Genomic DNA, 18,048 nt, shown 5'->3' with positions numbered 1-18,048 from the left:
GCAGCAAAACTACTTAAATCTGCTGAGTATTCATTACTATTTGTACAGTAGTACAACCTAGAGGCCTCAATCCAGGTCAGGCACTATTGTGCTAGAATGCTGTAGAAACAAGTAAAAGAGTCTCTGCCTTACAGTATAATTAGACAAGACAGACACAGAGGTAGGAGAAAAGAAGTATCTCTATCCGTATTTTACAGATGGGGAACTAAGACACAAAGATTAAATGACTCTCTCAAGGTCTCACAATGAGTCTGTGGCAGAGTCATTTATCAGATGGTAGAACCTCAAAAAGGTTCAGTGTTTGACAGTTTTATGCAAACTGGCCAAACCTATGTGGTCCTCCATTTCTACGTTCTACCCAACTGGTTCAGTTTGTTGTGCTAGACCACACAGTCTCTAGGATGTACAAACACACTTTTGCAATGTTGCAGAACTAAAACAAGCACATTTTCTTTTATTTGACAGAGTCTAAAAAGAGACCTATTTTCTGATGTATTATTCTAACATTATTTCATATTGTACAGAAATACCTATCCTGCATACAAAAGTTGTACCAGGCAGAATTGAAATCAGCCGATTTTCTGAATGCTGCAGAGGAAACCAGAAAGGAGATAAATTTGTGGGTTGAATCCTATACAAAAGGTAAGGACAAGTCAGCCATTGGCTGCTATTTCTTGATATGTAATAAAAAAACAAGGAGCTTAAAGTCTACATGGTGCTTAAAACCTGGAGCAGAAAAATGTTTCCTCAAAGTGAAACACAACCAACATTGAGCTGCAGCGGCAGATCACCATGATTTGACCATCTGAATGATCTAGAACTAAATCATTAATTTCCACAGAGAAAACATATTGGAGGAGAACAGAGTAGCCAGCAGACTCTGAACCTAATGCAACACCCATTGAAATCAACAGGAATTCTTCTGACAACTTAAGTGGGTGTTGAATGAGACCACTTGGATGGGTGACCACACGGAGTTTAAAGAATTATCAAATGAGATGCAAGACACACTTTGATTTATGAACACGTAGACAGATAAGGTGAATGACAGCATCCTACTTAAACTTTGACCTGGAGCCAAGACAAGTCAGTAGGAGCTAAGAATAAAATGGCCATTTTGGGAGATGTCATTTGTACACTTGAGGCACATTAGTGGGTCAGTGTGAGGAATATTCCAATAATGCTTCTTGCGTTGCACCTTATTCTGCACATAGAAGTCTTCAGCCTTCCAGGCCTGTAAGTCTAAAATCTTTCATGTGTGTCCTATGTCATGCATATATTCTTGCACACATGTACATGCATGCACTGTACCTCAATTTTATTGCAACAGATAAATGGAACTAGAGATACCCATCTGTCAAAACAAAAACATTTCCCTCCATTTCTTTAAGGTAAGATCAAGGAGCTCTTTCCTCAGAACACTCTTTTTGCCAGTACTAAGTTAGCCCTCGTGAATGCTGTTTACTTCAAAGGACAATGGGCAGTGAAATTTGAGAAAGAACGCACCGAGGACAGACCTTTTCGGATTAACAAGGTAGATGACAGAAATACATATATCGCATCATTGCTTCTATTATTTTACATGGCTGGCAGACAACAGGGAGCTACTTTGGGATATGGCCCCTTAAATCTAGGGTTGCATTATGGCCTAAGGAGGTGGAGAGGGAGCCGTTTCCCAAAGCATCTGCTAGGAAAATGCATCATGCCTGACCCAGGTACAATTCCTCACAAAGCAACCTGGGGCACAGGGTCAAGTCAGTGTATAAGACCCCTGCGCCTGTCAGCTCTTCTGGCAGAAGTGGTATTGTTCAAGCCGTAGCCCTGCTTTCTCCCGATCCCCTTTTGGGTTGCTGGGGCAGTTAGGTTCACGATCCTTGTAAAGTTTTTGCTTAGGTGAGCAAAGACTGACTGGTCCCTGAACAGGAGCCTAGGATAAGGATCCTTCTTGTGCCTTCCCCTACTACACACCCAATTTGGAGCAGTCCACAGCCTGGATTCTAATCATTTTCTTCATAGACCTTTAACTGATTTTTTTTGTATTCAGACCTACAATAAGTTGTTCTGCTGCCACATTTACATTGACAGCCACCAAGAGATCCATTTAGTCTGTGTTCAGTTTCCACATTCTGTAACCAGATTTGTTTCCCCCCTCATTTTTCTCATTAAGGTTGAATATTGAAAGTGGGTTTTTATCAGGTTGCATATGTCATTGTGTTACTCCACTCGTTCCCATGTTGTTAGTTTGGGCAGTGAATGTAGTGTAGACAGATTTGTACATGCTTCAATGCAGATTCACCTTTTGTTGGTCACACGTTAGCACAATGTAGCAAAAATAGGCTGGCAATGCGCAGAGAAACGTTTCTTTACCTAAATGAAAATTGTTCCTAGTGGAAATTGTTTCCATGAAATTGTTTTGTATGTTTCTATTGTTTTTCGGTTTTGTAAATTTTGGGGCCAATTCAACCTGAGAACATGCTTTTATATTGAGATTTAAATAAAATAAAAGGTGAAAAGTATACTGTTTTAAGATTCTCAGCATAGTTCTCAAGTTGGATAATCAAAGTGGGAGGCAAATAATACCAGTGGCAACTTATGAAAGTGTTGGACCAAGGAAATAGCTTTAACTCTTCTTCTAAATCTTCTTCTTCTTGGGGTGTCTGAGTGCAGGTACAAGGAGATAATAAATGGTATCTCAGTTTAAAGGGCCAGGAGAGAAGCAGCATGACAGAATCCTGGCTCATGCGGATGGACTTTAAGGGGTTCCCCAGTCCCCCTCACCCTCCAATACCTCACTGACCTCTTTCCCTTGAAGCAAAGATAAATAAACTGTTGTGAGCTGTTTGAAGAGGTCCAAGAGGACTTTATCCTCTTACTTGGAAGGTGATAATCTGGCCCTGAATAACCACTGCAGCATTTTGGTCCAAGTGAAGATTTAATCCAAGGAAAAAGGAATTAATATGGGAGAAAATGTTGTATATATTTCATTTTGTTACTACTTCCCATTGCTTTCAGACTACAAGCGTACCCGTGCAGATGATGTACCATGTGGGCAAGTATAGAATAGCTACAATAGAGGAGCATCATTGTCAGGTGCTTGAACTCCCATACAAAGGTGGTGACCTGAGTATGTACATACTGCTGCCAAACGACTATGATGGTCTAACACAGGTAAAATTACCTATGATGATGATGATCTTAGAACCAGAATATGAACATGGCAGTGTCTTGTGTATCTCTGATCACCTGGACAGACAGACAGTATAGGACAAAATTACCTTTCCTCCTCCTGAGAGGGTGGGGGGTCCTAGAGCTTGGGTTCCAGCAACTTTTTCAGCCCTGGAACCTGAGCCCCATGATCTTGAGTTAGATGATTCTGGCCAGCCATTGGTTTTCTATCCCTTTGCAGACATGCCCTTAGAAAACTACATGCTGCTGACCCCGTAGCACTGTAAGAATCATGCCTGACATCGTTACCATGATGTGAATGAAAATCACTTTTCCCACCTTCTCACACACTTTGGCGTCTTGATGATTCTGATTCCCATGTATCTTTATCCCTGTAGCTGGAAAAGGAACTTACCTATGAGAAATTAACAACTTGGCTCAGCCCCCATCATTTGAAAGAAGATAAAGTGGCGGTGTCACTCCCTCGGTTCAAAATCGAGACAACTGCTGATCTCATTGAATATTTAAAAGCTTTGGGAGTGACCGATGTGTTTCATTCTCAAGAATCGGATTTATCTGGAATAGCAAAAGGAGGTGGCCTGTTTGTGAGTGCGGCTATCCATAGGGCTTTTATAGAGGTGAATGAAGAGGGCACCGAGGCAGCCGCTGCAACTGGAATTAGCATAGGTGAAAGCGCAAGTATACCTGTACAGTTTGTGGCTGATCACCCTTTCCTCTTCTTTATCAGACACCAACAAACCAAATGCATTCTCTTCTATGGTAGATTCTCTTCCCCTGAAAGAAAGATCTCTAATTAACATGAGAAAGATCCCAGGCCATAGACACATGATTCGGAAAATACATCAGAAATGTTTCTTCTCTTCATTTTTCTCCTTTCCTTCCACTGTATTTAGCGAGTGACTCCGTAGTTATGGGTGAAAATGCACACTGTACTCATGGCAGGACTGTAATATTAGCACTAGCATTACAGTCCTACCCTGTCAGCTGTTTCCCTCCTACGCAAACTTGTTTCTCTTTCCTACTTAAAGGAAGTCCCTCTCTCTCAGCACCTGAGGAAGGGCACCTCTGCCAAGTCCCAGATCACTAGGAAGCTCCTTGAATTAAAACTTTGATAATTAGTAGTGAAGTAAAGAGCTATGAATTTTATTAATCATCCTGAACTGAATGGGTATCGATACACATATTGACCAAACTCTTGCAGTGGAGAATCTGGTCCAGAGTTGTAGCAATGTAGCAGGTGAATTATCAGGCTCATTGTTCTCACAGTTATTTTTATTGCCCTTCTGCCATCTTTACTACTCCTGGAGGAATACTGAGCCAACAACAATTCTGTGCACAATATTTTAAAATTCTGCAAAATTCTGCATATTTTATGTATGAAAATAACACAAAATAATCGTGCCAGTTTGAATTATTTTGGTAATTTATTTCAAAATACCTGTCCTTAAGTATATCTGTAACAATACAGACAATAAAAAAGATTCAGGAAATGGTTTTTGAGAAATAAATTCCATACTAGGCATATTCATACGAACTTGTAATAATAGTAATAATTCAGTAATAATAATAATAATACAGTAGTAATTCATTTAAATTACAATACAGAAGTACACCTTTACTCGCAGAGTTGTGCTTACTTCATAAGTAATCCTGCTGAAATGAGTAGGACTATTGTAGAGGAAGGCACTGATCAACATGATGTGGAGCAGAGGGAGAAGGAAGAGTTGGAAAACAGAGTCTGACCTGTTAGTACCTGAATATAAAGTTAACACTGTACACTGATACAAACTCCTACAAACAGGGAGTGAGTTAGGAATGCTGTGGGAACTTTGTACTTCCTGACACCTGCATTTAACCTTCTACTTAAGTTTAGCTAGTCTATACAAAGCATGTTGTTTTGTTTCATATGTAACCCTTTGATTCCACTATTCTTCCTCACCATCACTCGAATCTTTAGCCTTTGATGATAAACTTATTCTTGTTTTTACTATAAATATATCTAAGTGCTGTGGTGTTAAGTAAAGTGATGTTACTGAGTTGAATGTTGCAAGCTAGTGTGTACCGTTCCTTGGGAAATGGCAGGTCTGGTAATTTTGTGACTGAGCATTCAGTGGATAAGGGACCGGAAACTGCTGGGAACGCTCTGAGGACTTGAGGGTTGATGTGTGTCTATCACCACTTGTGCAGAGAGAACAAGGCCTCTGGGCCCTGGAGGCTGCTGTGTTGCCAGAGGCGTCAAGTAGCTGACCCACAGCAGGCACAGACAAGACTACTTCACGCTAGGGGTAGGTGGCGATGAAGTGCCTCGCAACCCTTGGCACCCTTGGGGAGCATCACAGTTGCATTAGCAGTTTTAAAAATAATTTAATTGGTTATAATTTGAGTAAATCCAGCTGTTTGCCACCAGCTGTCAGACTATTGTGACAGGAAACTTGGGATCATCCAAATTTCATATCGCTATTTCCAATCAGTCGTTTAGAGTTTAAAATGAAATTAGAAAAAGTTGTAGACTCTTTAGAAAAATCTAAATTGTAATTAATTCTCTTCAAAAAGGGCAAATGTGAAAAATAACTGTACTTCTGCAGTGCTCACAAGATTGTAAATGAATGGCTTTTCTTTGGTGAAGTAATAAATGTATTTTGCTTCTGACATTTGAACCCATATCACTGCAATGCATCTATACAGCTATCAAGTAAAGCATTCAATAAATTGCTACATGGTTTGTCATTTTCGGTAGTGGCATGAAAATAAGCCAAACAGAAGCTGAAGATGTACCTGTCTGCATGTCGTAAGACGGAAGTAGTAAGAGTATAATGCTACTACAAAAGGTCATATGGTAATAGACAATATATAGACCCCTGTTCCAGACAGCACTTGGGTGTGTACTTATGCCCACTGATTGCAGTGGGGCTCAAGCAGGTGCTTAGCATGTATTTATGTGCTGTCCTGAATACGGATGCTTTCCTTAAGCTGGGCTCTAGCATATGACTTCTAATAATTTTTAAGTAGACAAGTGAGTACTAATAATAAATATGGATATTTTGGCAGTGCTACTCAGTTTTATTTTTCAGCTTTATACTCCCGTTTCCTAATCATAAATGGGGAGTCATAAAACATGGTTTCTCTAATAAACCAATATAATTTACCTTGACCAGTGTTTAGCATGATTTATGTCCCCTGAAAAAAGTGCAAAGGAAAGAAGTTGTAATCTACAAAGTACTCAGTACATATGAGGTGAGAAGCTAAAAAGCAGCCTCCTGCCCATAAGTTAGGGCTTGTAACAACCCTCTAGGAACTGAGAGGGAAGAGTTTGGAACAGGCACCAGGAAGCCAGTCTGTGCATAGAGCTGGAAAGCTAGCTGCAGTTGCACTCACTGCAGGTGCACCCTTTGTGGCTGGGTGTGGTGTAGCATCTTATCATCTAGCACCCCTTGCCAACAGCTGCTCTGGCGCTGGGGAGGTCTCTCTTCTCATGAATCTGCTTTCCTGCCAGGTCACTTTAGAGTCTCTCTCCTTCCAGGGTTGCCGTGTGCCACATGGACAGTGACCTACAGAATACTGGTCATCAATTTGCCATCTTCCACCCCACCCAGACTCCTCTTCCACCCCACACTTCTACCATAGTAGCAGCCCCAGGGCTTCTTCCTGGAGTCTGTTAACCCAGCTCAAAAGCTGAACACAGATGTCAGTGAAAGCAGCATCCAGCTTTTTTCCAGGCATGAATTTTAAAAACATCCTGTGTCTCCCTCCTACTGTAACTTTCCATTCTTCTACAGACTGCTGGCTTTCAGGGCTACCCTCCTGAAATCTTGCTCCGTTTGGATCCTCAACTCCAGTCCCTCCGAAGGCTTTCTGCCTGTGGGATGGCCCTCTCTCAGGCCCACTTCAAGAGAACCCTTTCCCCCTGCTCCATCTTCCATCAAGTCCAGGGTGAAAACTCCCTCCTGAACTTCCTCTGTGCTCTGTTACCCTGAGAAATGGGAAGATACCTGTAGTCTTTCTCCCTGTAGCCCTTTTCTACTCTGGGCTTCCTCCCTTTTCAGAAATCACCCACATCCTCCCCCAGCTGAAACTCATCTTTAACTCGGCTAAGCCCACCCTCCAAGTGCTGCCACATGTGTGTATTGGTCTCTCAGGCCCACATTAACCATTCCAACACCCTTGTGGGTTAAACACAACATCACACACCTCTGTAAACAGTTCTCTTAAAAAAGAGCAATTTAGTTTTAGAAACATGGATCTTCTCATCTTATTACCCCGCACGTGATACATGAAATCTGGTGGCAATGGTCAGTCTACAAAGAGACACAAAAAAGAAGAGTGTGTGATTAACATGCAAGCAAAGCAGCACCCGGAAACAGAGGAAACCGGCAGCACGGAGGAACTTGTACCACCGATAAAGCTGCCAGCCATTCATTGCCATGTTTGCAGCTATGCTAGCAGATCAATGACCAGTTCCATTCCAGCCAGATTGACTGGAACACAGAAGCCATGTCTATGCTAGAAAGGCTACAGCTGTAGCTGCACCACTGTAGCGCTGTCATTTAAGCCAGTGTTTCCCAACCAATGTGCCATCAGGCCTGAGCAGGTGTGCCATGGAATTTATTGAAAAACTACTTGAAGGGTTCTGGATTGGGTCATGAATGTCATGAGCTCATTTGGAGATGATAGGGTGATGTGCCTGAAAACAATTAAAGGTATCAAGGTGTGCCATGGCAGAGAAAAGGTTGGGAACTACTTTTGTAGACACTCACTAGAGCAACAAAAGGGGTTCTTCCATTGCTGTAGTAAACTCACCTCTGTGAGTGGCAGTAGCTAGGTTGATGAAAGAATTCTTCTGTTGACCTAGCAGTGTCTACACTGGGGTTTAGTTAGGCTTAATTACATTGCACAGGGTGTGAATTTTTTCACAGACCTAAGCAATGTAGCTAAGCTGATCTAACTTTGTAGGGTAGATCAGCTGTGATAAACAGCATTATTAGATTATAGAAATGTGACTAGGTGTGGTTATGTACAATAAAATCATTTGGAGGCCAGTGGGAAAATATGAAATCCACAAAACGAGAGACTGCTTGGAACTTATTGTTCCTTGTTTGCCCAAAGGACTACCACACACTGCTGGACAGCAGGGCAATGTAAACCATGGATTTGATCTTAGCACAACACCAGAATATCCTTAATGTGAGAGAGGAGAGATATCAGTCACCATGCACCCTGTCCAGCATTCTAACAAGATATAAGGACACAAGGCAAAGAGATGGACACCTAGAAGGCAAGCTGAAGTTAGAAATACATCCCCACCACATGCAGCCCAGGAAACTACTGAAATGCAGAGTTTCATTACCTCTGGTGAAGTCACTGAAGAAGAATCTGGCAAGCTTGAAAGAGGCATCATTACACCCACAGAAACTAACGAGTGGATAAGCTGCCCAGTTGTGGTGAGAAAAGTAACAGGTAAACTGAGGATGTGCATGGATCCCAAACCATTGGAAAAATCAGTAGCCATTGCCAATGATTGAGGACATTGAATTATCCAGGGTAAAAGCATTCACTGCCTGTGATGTCAAGAATGGGTTCTGGTGTATTGAGCTAGATGAGCCATCCATCCACCTGACAACCTTTGTCACACTGTTTGGCAGGTGCCGTGGGTACAAATGTCTATGGGCATCAGCTCCGTCCCAGAAGTGGTCCAGTGGAAATTGAACTTGGCACCTCAAAGTGTAGTTGATAACATTCTTATTGCAGGGAAAGGAGATGTCAAGGGAGAGGCAATCCAAAACCTTAATAGCAAGCTATGACAACTCCTAAACAGGTGCCGGGAGTGGAATATTAGGCTGAATGCAGACAAGCTGAAAGGGAGAACTGAGGTCCTCCATTCTGGACATTTGCTGACTTCTGAGGGACTTGTTGGCACACACAGAGACTTTTTGAGTGCCATTAAGGAAATGCCCAGACCAAAGGGAGTCCAATTGGATGGCCAATTATCTGTTCAGATTCTGTTCCCAGCTGTTAGAAGCCTGTGAACCCTTGAGACCATTAACATATAATGATTCAGCCTGGGAATGATTCAAAATGACTTTCTTTTTTTTAAATTAAACTAATTATAGTTTCAAAACGGTTGAAACTGAAACAAAACACATTTTGATAATTTCAATATTTCAAATGACTCGCACAGCCCCTCCCTCCCACCGATTTTTGTTCTGGGCAATTTCTTTAGCTTGGAAAATTTTTTTGTGAATTTATTTTTTGTCCCTTTTCCCCCCCACCCAGCTCCAATAATCAGCTCCATTAAGAAAGAAATAGAGAAAATGGGATACCAAGCACCATTATAAAAGACAGTGATTCTTTTACTCGCATTCATTTTACAATCTGAATTTCTTTTAAGACACTGAGTAACCAGTTGAATGTAATTTCTTTCTTTAGAGCAATACTTAAGTTGTACTAAGAAACTACAAAGCAGACCTGGAAATTGTTGATTTTAAAAATGCTGCAGAAGAAGCCAGGGTGTTGCTTAACTCATGGGTGGCAAGCCAGACAAATGGTAAGGACAGGCCAGGTATTGGCTTGTATTTCTTTTATGTTACCATCATTGATTAGAACACTGAAGTGTGACGAAACTTCAAAATCAGGAAGAGAAAGGGTTTCCTCCTGTAGTGGACATTCATGATACAATGACACTATATATTAAATAGCTTTAAGGGGGAAGTGGCATGGTTAAGATCTGGGATCCAAACTAAAGGAAGAACTGAAGTTCTCATGATTCCTTTAGAAATATGGACCTGTTAACTCCCATTTTCTTTACTTTTTTTCTGGAAGTTCAGGAGAGGACAGGAAGTGTGGTAAAAATTGTGACAGCTGGACCAGGGGGATGGTCAGATGGCAATGGCAAATGTAGAAGGATAAATCAGAGGGTTGAGGAGTAGTGGGAAGGGCAGAGAGCTGTAACAGAGCTGAAGGAGATACAGGGAAGCAGGAAAAAACAGGTCCACTATTTGGGATTTTTCCCCACCAGCTTCCTTTATTCCTCCACCAGAGCAGCACCCTCCTTCTCATCCTCCCCCTTCTCCACCAGTCTATTTCTTTTCCTCACTCCTAAAACACTTACCACTTCGGAAGGAACAATCAATTGCACAAATACAAAATGGGAAATGACTGCCTAGGAAGGAGTACCGGTCAGCTGACCCAGATTAGGGTGGTGTAACCTAGTGGCCGGAGCAGCAGGCCTAGTGACCGGGATCAGAGCCATAGTCAGTCGTCAGGAGCCAAAGGCCAGGGTAAAACCAGAAGGCAGAAACAGGGTACCAGAGCCAAGGGTCGAGCTAGAGTCTGTGGTTAAGAGCCAGACCCAAGGGTCAAACCCGAGATCAGGAAATGGAGCGAGTGGGGTAGCAGGCCAGGTGGGGTTCAAGGCAGGGACAGGGCAGAGGCAAGGCTGGGTGTGAGGCAGGAACAAGGTAACCTAGAAGCAGGCACAGTGGTGGTGCATGAGCATTGAAAAACCACTATGCTGCTGCTGCTGCTGCTGGTTTAAGTGCCAGCCCACTGCCCTCTGCAGCCAGTCAGGGTGTGTGGCTAATCAGGCAGCCTGCCACAGACCAGCTGTACAGATGAGGCTGCCTGGAGACTAGCTCTGCTGCGCGCCCAGATTCCTGACAGTGCTGCAGAAAAGGAGCTGGGGGCTACAGTGGATCACAAACTAGATAAGAGTTGACAATGTAACACTGTGGTAAAAGGGCGAACTTAATTCCAGGCAGTATTAGCAGGAGTGTTGTAAGCAAGACAGGAGAAATAATTCTTCCTCTCCACTTGGAACTGATAAGGCCTCCACTAGAATACTGTGACCTGTTCTGAGCACCACGCTTTGGGAAAGATGTGACAGACTGGAGAAAGTGCAGAGGAGAGCAAGAAAATGATTCAAGGTCTAGAAAACATGACCTATGAGGAAACATTGAAAAAAATAAGGTTTGTTTAGTTTGGAGAGGAAAAGATTGCGGGGGGACATGCTCACAGTCTTCAGCTACATCAAAGATTGTTGTAAAGAGGAGGGTGATAAATTGTTTTCCTTACCACTGAGGACAGGACAAAAAGCAATAGGCTTAAATTGTAGCAAGGGAGAGTTAGATTAGACATTAGGAAAAACTTCCTAACTGTCAGGGTAGTTAAGCACTGGAGCAAAATACCAAGGGAAGTTGGGGAATCTCCACCACTGGAGGTTTTTAAGAGTAGGTTAACAAACACTTGTCTGGGATGCTCTAGATCAGGGGCGGACAAAATACAGCCCACGGGCCAGATCTGGCCCAGCTAACATTTCTGTCCAGACCACCATGCAGGGAAGCTGCCCAACGCTCCAGTTGCCAAGGTAACTGGAGTGTTGAGCAGCTTAGTTTCTCTTCCTTTCGCTTCCCGAACTTCCTGCTTCTCGTCATATGTCAAATTTATTCAGGTCATCGTTCTCTCAGTGCATTGTATTCCTCATGGGGAACTTTCCTGTTAACTACAATCCTAATACTATGTCCTGCCACCCCTGCTATACATGATGAACTTGCATCATGATTTGGGGTGGCAATGACACCACAGATAGCTGCCATGTCATTATGTGAATGCAAACATTTACAGTTATTTTTTACCCTACACAGGATTGCCATGCTTTGGTAATTATGTAAAGGTGAACTGAGCAGCAAAATGGGAACTGAGTTAAGCACAAATTTATATGCTAGGTGCCGCACTAATCAAACTCTGAGGGATATTTTGCACAGAAATAAGGTTTTATTAACTTTTCGAATTCATTTTTCCTACTTCCGGAAATCCTCTTGGTACTTCATCAGTCACTGAAGATTTCATAGAATGCATTATTTTGTGACACCATTCATTCAACAGACTGCAGTGAGCCTTCTGATATTTGCAATGTCACGTAACCGGGCATTCCAGGAGCTCTTCAGTGAGCCAAAAAACATGGAGAAGATTTTCCAAAGAGGAAAAGAATATTCAAATATAATAAAAATAAACCCCACAACTCCTTTCTCTGCTGAATGATACTCCGTTCCCAAGCCCCAGTCCTGCCAAGCCCAGCTAGTGAGAGAATTCAGCACATAAATCTGTGTCTAATTCAAAGGAGGTAGAAACTGGCCATGGAAATTAGAAAATATTTTAAAGCCATCATAGGAGTGAGGTTCTGGAACAACCTCCCAATAGGAGCAGGGAAAAAAACAGTTGAACTAGTTTTAAGATGGAGCATGATAAATTTATAAATGGGATTATATGAAGGGGTTGCCTGTACTAGCAGGCGACTGGACCTTGGAGGTCCCTTCCAGTCCGTACATTCCTCATTTTCTTTCTGCTCTGCAGCTCACCTTTGAACCACACTCTTATAAGTGAACGAGTTCAGACAGAGAAGCAGAAACAGAAACAAGGTTAAGTTTCAGGCTTTTAAAAATGTTACACGAAAAGTGGTGAATAAAAATGCTTTAAAAATTATGAGTAATTTGATAATGTCCTTTAACTATTGCCTCGGCCCATGGCTGCCAGGATCATTGTATATAGCCTGTCCACTCACATGCAGGAGTCCTGTGCACTTGGTTTTTAAAATGTGAGCTGCTCTGAATTTTAAAGGAAATTAGGCTGAGGGCTTGTCCACGTGGGATGTTAGGCCGTGGCAAGCTAGGGTGTGAGTCTGCAGTACACTAGCTTGCCACACAGCAGTGTCCCATGAGGACACAGCTACAGGGCACTAAATGGTATGGAGTGTGCTTTGATGTACGGCTCTTTGCAGTACGTTAAAGAGCCCTACAGAACTTGTAGTGCACTGTAGCAGTGTCCACAATGGGCGCTACAATGTGGCTAGCTAATGTGCCGTAGATTCATAGTCTTCTTTGCTAGCATAGATGCTGGAACTAGGGGTGCTGCTGCACCCTCTGGTTTAAAGTGATTTCCAGCAGTGGTTCCCAACCAGGGATACGTGTACCCCTGGGGGAGATGCAGGAGTCTTCCAGGGGATACATCGACTCACGTAGATATTTGCCTGGTTTTACAATAGGCTACATAAAAAGCACTAGCGAAGTCAGTACAAACTAAAAACTGTCATGCAGACAATGACTTGTTTATACTGCTCTGTATACTATGCACTGAAACGTAAATACATTATTTATATTCCCTTGATTTTTTTTTTATAAGTACAAAGGAGAAAGTAAGCAATTTTTCAGGAATCGTGTGCTGTGACACTTTTGTATTTTGATGTCTGATTTGGTAAGCAAGTAATTTTTAAGTGAAGTGAAACTTGGGGTACACCAGACAAATCAAACTCCTGAAAAGGGTACAGGAGTCTGAAAAGGTTGGTTCAATGGTTTTCAGCCCCCCCACTATACAAATTGTTCCAGCACCCTGCTTGCTAGGCGCCAGTGTCTTGGGTAGACAAACCCTGCTATAGCTCTGGAGGTATTGCTGATGTGCAAACTGCTGAAAAGTCTCCCCCTGCTGGGTAACTAACGGGATTGCACCTTTACTAACTGCTGCTTCATGTATGCTGGAATTTCCATGCAGATATGTTTTCCATGCTTAAACAGCAGCAATCCAGGTGTGGCACTTTTCATGAGGAGATAATCGAGGCAGCCTGGCCAAGACAAGTTTGCTATGGTTGAAAACAAACTGGAAAGAAGATGAAATAGGCTTAGAGCTTTTATTTGTTCTGTAAGGGATAGCCATCCGATGGTATTTACACAACAGTTCTATAGAGAGAATGCCCTGTTTCTTAGCCAGTCACATTTCTGGAATCATCCTTGAACATTTCATTAATAATGTTGTGTGCTCTCTCTCTTATACCTGGTGAGGTGGAAGCACATAGAGGGTTACAGTTGCAGGGGTGTTACAGTGTGTGCACACTGGCAGTGAATACATTACGTCTGCAGGGGCAGGAATGATGTGGGGAAGGGGAAATTACACTCTACTATTCCCTATCCCCTATTTCAAGATCTTGAGATAGAAGCTCTAATGACCAGTGGGGGGCAGATGAGAGCAGGGTGGGGCTTTTTTTAAAGCAGTATGACAAACTCAATGGCATTTAGAAGGCTACCTTCAGATTGAAACTGCTAGAAACTCTCCTCTTGCTGACCAAAAGCAGAAATCAGCACTCACACTTAAAGGGGTAACATGTGTCCTTAATTCTCAGAATTTAATTGCTAGTTTCATGATATTTGGTTATTTTCTTAAAGCCCCAGCTCTTAGCGTCTGGCGATTATGTAAAAAACCCTAAGCTTACATTAAAAAGAAAGTTTCTAGCCTTCAGGGTTACAGAGAAAAGCATAAAAAATGACTGCAGTGCAGTCCAATACAGGCTCAGGAACCAAAAGATAATTAAAAAGAATCCAACACGCTTTTTTTGTTTTTTGTTTTTTTAAAGTCTAACAATCTTTAAAGCAATCTCATGACCTTTTGGAGCCCGACTATGATTTTTTCTAATAGTTGGGCTTTGCATTTCTGATTTAGCTACCCAATCATCAGCTGCCTTTTTCATGTCACTGCAGCTGCCGGTACCTGATTACACTTTAAGCAATCCTGCTTCCCCTCTCCCACCCCTGAAATAGCTTATATACCATTGTGTTGTTTAAAAACTGCCCTGCCCTGTTCACTAATTCTTAGGGAGATGTAAATGCGTAAGTATGAACTACGGAAACCATACTGTTTTCAAGGTCAGTGAGTAAAAATAACTTTTTCTAATGTAAAAAATGATAATATTTCCTATAACTCAGAAAAGCTTCTGTAATTTGCTTCAAAGTTTTTAAAAGGTTCAGCTGTCCTGAGACTAAGAATGAGATTTTCTCAGGCCTAAAAGGGGTTACTCCAAGTTTTTTGGGGAGGGTTGGAATTTCGGGACAGTGACAGCCCAATGCTGAAAAGACAGACATGTGAGTAGCATCACTTGCATGAATAGATCTACTGATTTCATTGAGACTACCTCCAGAAATGAAGTTGCAGGATCAGGCCCTTAGGGCTGGTTTACACTACACAGTTAGGTCGACCTAATTATGTTCGTGTTTACACTACAGTCTTCCTCCCATTGATGTAAGTGCCGTACTACACAATATAACAACTCCATGAGAGGCATAAGGTTATGTTGACGTAGTTAGGGCAATGCAGTGTCCGTGTAGACACTGCATTACTTACATCTGCTATTTGCTGTCTTCTCAATTTCATGGCTCCTGCAGTGAAAGGGGCAGCAAGAGAAAAGGGCAGCTAGAACTCAGCTGTGCTCTACTTCCCTGGAGAGCTGGGCCGCTGGACCCACCTCCCAGTTAGGAGCTGGAGCAAGAATGGACCCCACTCCCGCCTGGGAACTGAGGCTATGTCTTCACTGACGGCGGTGAATTTGTACCTCACAGAGAAGGGACATTCACAGTTCCTGCCCATTCTTCTATATGATTCCCCCTACCCATCGGCAACACTTCCATTTTCTCTGGGTGGAGACACTAAGCCCATTTCCTCAAGGTAAAGCACGGACAACAGCGTCTGGAGGTGGTGGAAAGCTATCTAGATTTTCATGCTATAGCTTTAGAGCACCTATCGGAGGGTCATTTACAAACTAGAGACATTTCAGGCCACAAATATTTCACTATGTCACCTAGTGAAATAGCATGTCCTTGGCTGGTGTAATGTGGACTGTTATTTTCTTAGTGGGGCAATGATATGTTGGTCCAGCTCAAGATCAGTTAATAACTGATTAATCAGTTAGTCAGTTTGTCTGACAGTAGTTAAAATGTTAATGACAGGAAACATGTGATTGTATTGTATGGCTGGATCCCAAAGTTCCTTTTCGACTAGTACTAAAACAGCTTATGGAAAACGTAAGGTTTTTTCATACAAAGAGGCACTTTTATGGCTTTCCGTTTGTAGTAGAGTGGTTGCCAATTTTTGGCTACCCAATGCCGATTATATTTTACCTCAGCCATTGGCATATCTTCAGTGCTTTAGGCTGATTGATATTGCAATGCCTTTTAGATGTTATACATTGTAATTTACAGTGAAACAGGTACAAGAGGCCACCCATCTTAGGCAACCTCCTGTCTTAAGAGACATCCCCAAAGTGTCCCCCAGTGTATGAAGTAAAATCCTGTTACACCATAATTAGAAGGCCGTTTCCATTAAGCCACCCATGTCTGTCATTCTGGAATGATGCCAGACAAGTTTTGCTATGTATGAAGGCAAACAAATGCCCAGATCCAAAGAAATAATACATAGGTACAACTCCCATCCAAGCACACATACCTTCCTACCGTCCATATCCCATTTGTGAAGGAAAAGGGATGCCAAATTGTTCCCTGTATGTTTTACAGACTGAAACAAAACCAGTGCAAATGATGAACCTGGAAGTATTTCCACCTCAGCTAAAGGAAATCACCTGGAGTGATGTGTCTAGGTGCTTTTGTAGAGCCCACTACGCACCTCTCTGCATCTTTAGGCACTAAATACTTTCAAAAATCTGGCCCAGAGATCTAGTTTCCATATTAGTGTATATGTGGCTTGGTGACTATAGCAAAGCACTTAGGCCCAGATCCACAAAAGTACATAGACTTCTGACTTCCACGGAAATTAAAAGGTTGCAGTGTATTTGTAGCCATGTTGGACACAGCATATTAGAAAGACAAGGTGGCAGTAATTTCATTGTTCATAGACTTGGGAATGAAGAAGCTTTGGTACAAGTATCAACTCTGCCTTTTCACTTGCTATGTGGCCTTGGGCAAATCACTTATCCCTATCCTTCTCAGTTTTCCTGTGGTACCTACCTCACAGGGCTATAGTGATGATTACTCATACAGTACTTGTGATGTGCAGAGGACCAGATTATAACCATTTAATGTAGGTACAATAGAAACCTGCACCCGTGAGTTAAACTAGAATTATATCAACGTAACTGAAAGCACCATTTACCCTTAGGCATGATAATTATTATATATCAAGGATAAGTTTAAGTCCTTCATCTTTGGTTTTTGAAGGGAGGAGGGCAGTTGGGAGTGTCTTTTTTTCCTTGATCATTAATCTGCTCCGTTGCCTTATTCTTTCAGCTTGAAAAGGTGCTCACTCCTGAGACATTAGTAGAGTGGACCAATCCCAGCGTGATGGCCAATACCAAAGTGAACGTCTTTCTTCCAAAATTTAAGGTGGAAGGGGATTATGATCTGAAGCCTGTTTTGGAAAGCTTGGGGATGACAAATATCTTTAACGAAAATGTAGCAGACTTCTCGGAAATGTCCGAGACAAAGGGTGTGGTTTTGTCACAGATCATACATAGAGTCTCTCTGGAAGTAAATGAAGAAGGTGCTGAATTTAGAGACGTACCAGGATACCGGATCCTGCAACACAAAGATGAATTTAAAGCTGACCATCCATTTATCTTCTTGTGTAGGCACAACAAAACTCGCAACATTATTCTTTCCGGCAGATTCTGTTCTCCTTAAAAAGGGCATATCTTTTAAGAAAAGCAGAATCCATTTATTGTGATTCATATTTCTGTAAAGCTTTGCATCCTGAGTACTGAAAGGTAATCTAAGATGTTCATATAGCAAACAGGCAGCACAATGTACTTGTCATATGCAGCAGTCATGTAAAATGATGCAATTTAACTCCTTTTGTTTCATTCACCTAAAATAAGGAATTTACCACCACAGATGAAATGTCATGTGTTTCTGCAGGAAAGACCCCATCACCAGTAACAAACATTTGTGTTTCTCTGATGCATTTCTTTTTCTAAAAAAAATTAAATCAAAGTCCATTTTTCTGGAGGAAGGTGAATTGGAATTGCTGAGGGATCTGGAATTTCAGACAGAGAGCTGTTTTCTATAAATTTACCTTGGGCTGTGTCCAGAATCTCCCCAA

At 42.1% G+C, this 18,048-nt stretch overlaps 1 protein-coding gene and 1 pseudogene across 1 annotated transcript; both read left to right on the top strand.

Moving 5' to 3' along the window:
- Positions 1–512: 512 nt before the first annotated feature.
- On the top strand, positions 513–3,983 carry LOC137156638 (serpin B4-like; the record flags this gene model as incomplete). Its single annotated transcript, XM_067553509.1, has 4 exons — positions 513–642; positions 1,392–1,534; positions 3,013–3,168; positions 3,564–3,983. Coding segments are annotated over 4 exons (849 nt in total), but the record flags the coding sequence as incomplete, so codon positions are not given.
- A 4,530-nt stretch (positions 3,984–8,513) lies between these two features.
- On the top strand, positions 8,514–17,630 carry LOC137156637 (serpin B5-like; annotated as a pseudogene).
- The last annotated feature ends 418 nt before the right edge of the window (positions 17,631–18,048 follow it).

Source organism: Emydura macquarii, unplaced genomic scaffold (assembly GCF_026122565.2).
Source record: "Emydura macquarii macquarii isolate MOO-44397 ecotype Brisbane River unplaced genomic scaffold, CSIRO-AGI_Emac_v2 contig_1463, whole genome shotgun sequence".
NCBI classification, from domain to species: domain Eukaryota; kingdom Metazoa; phylum Chordata; order Testudines; family Chelidae; genus Emydura; species Emydura macquarii.
The sequence above is the reverse complement of the archived record's forward strand: the minus strand, read 5'-3'. Positions and strand labels throughout refer to the sequence as shown.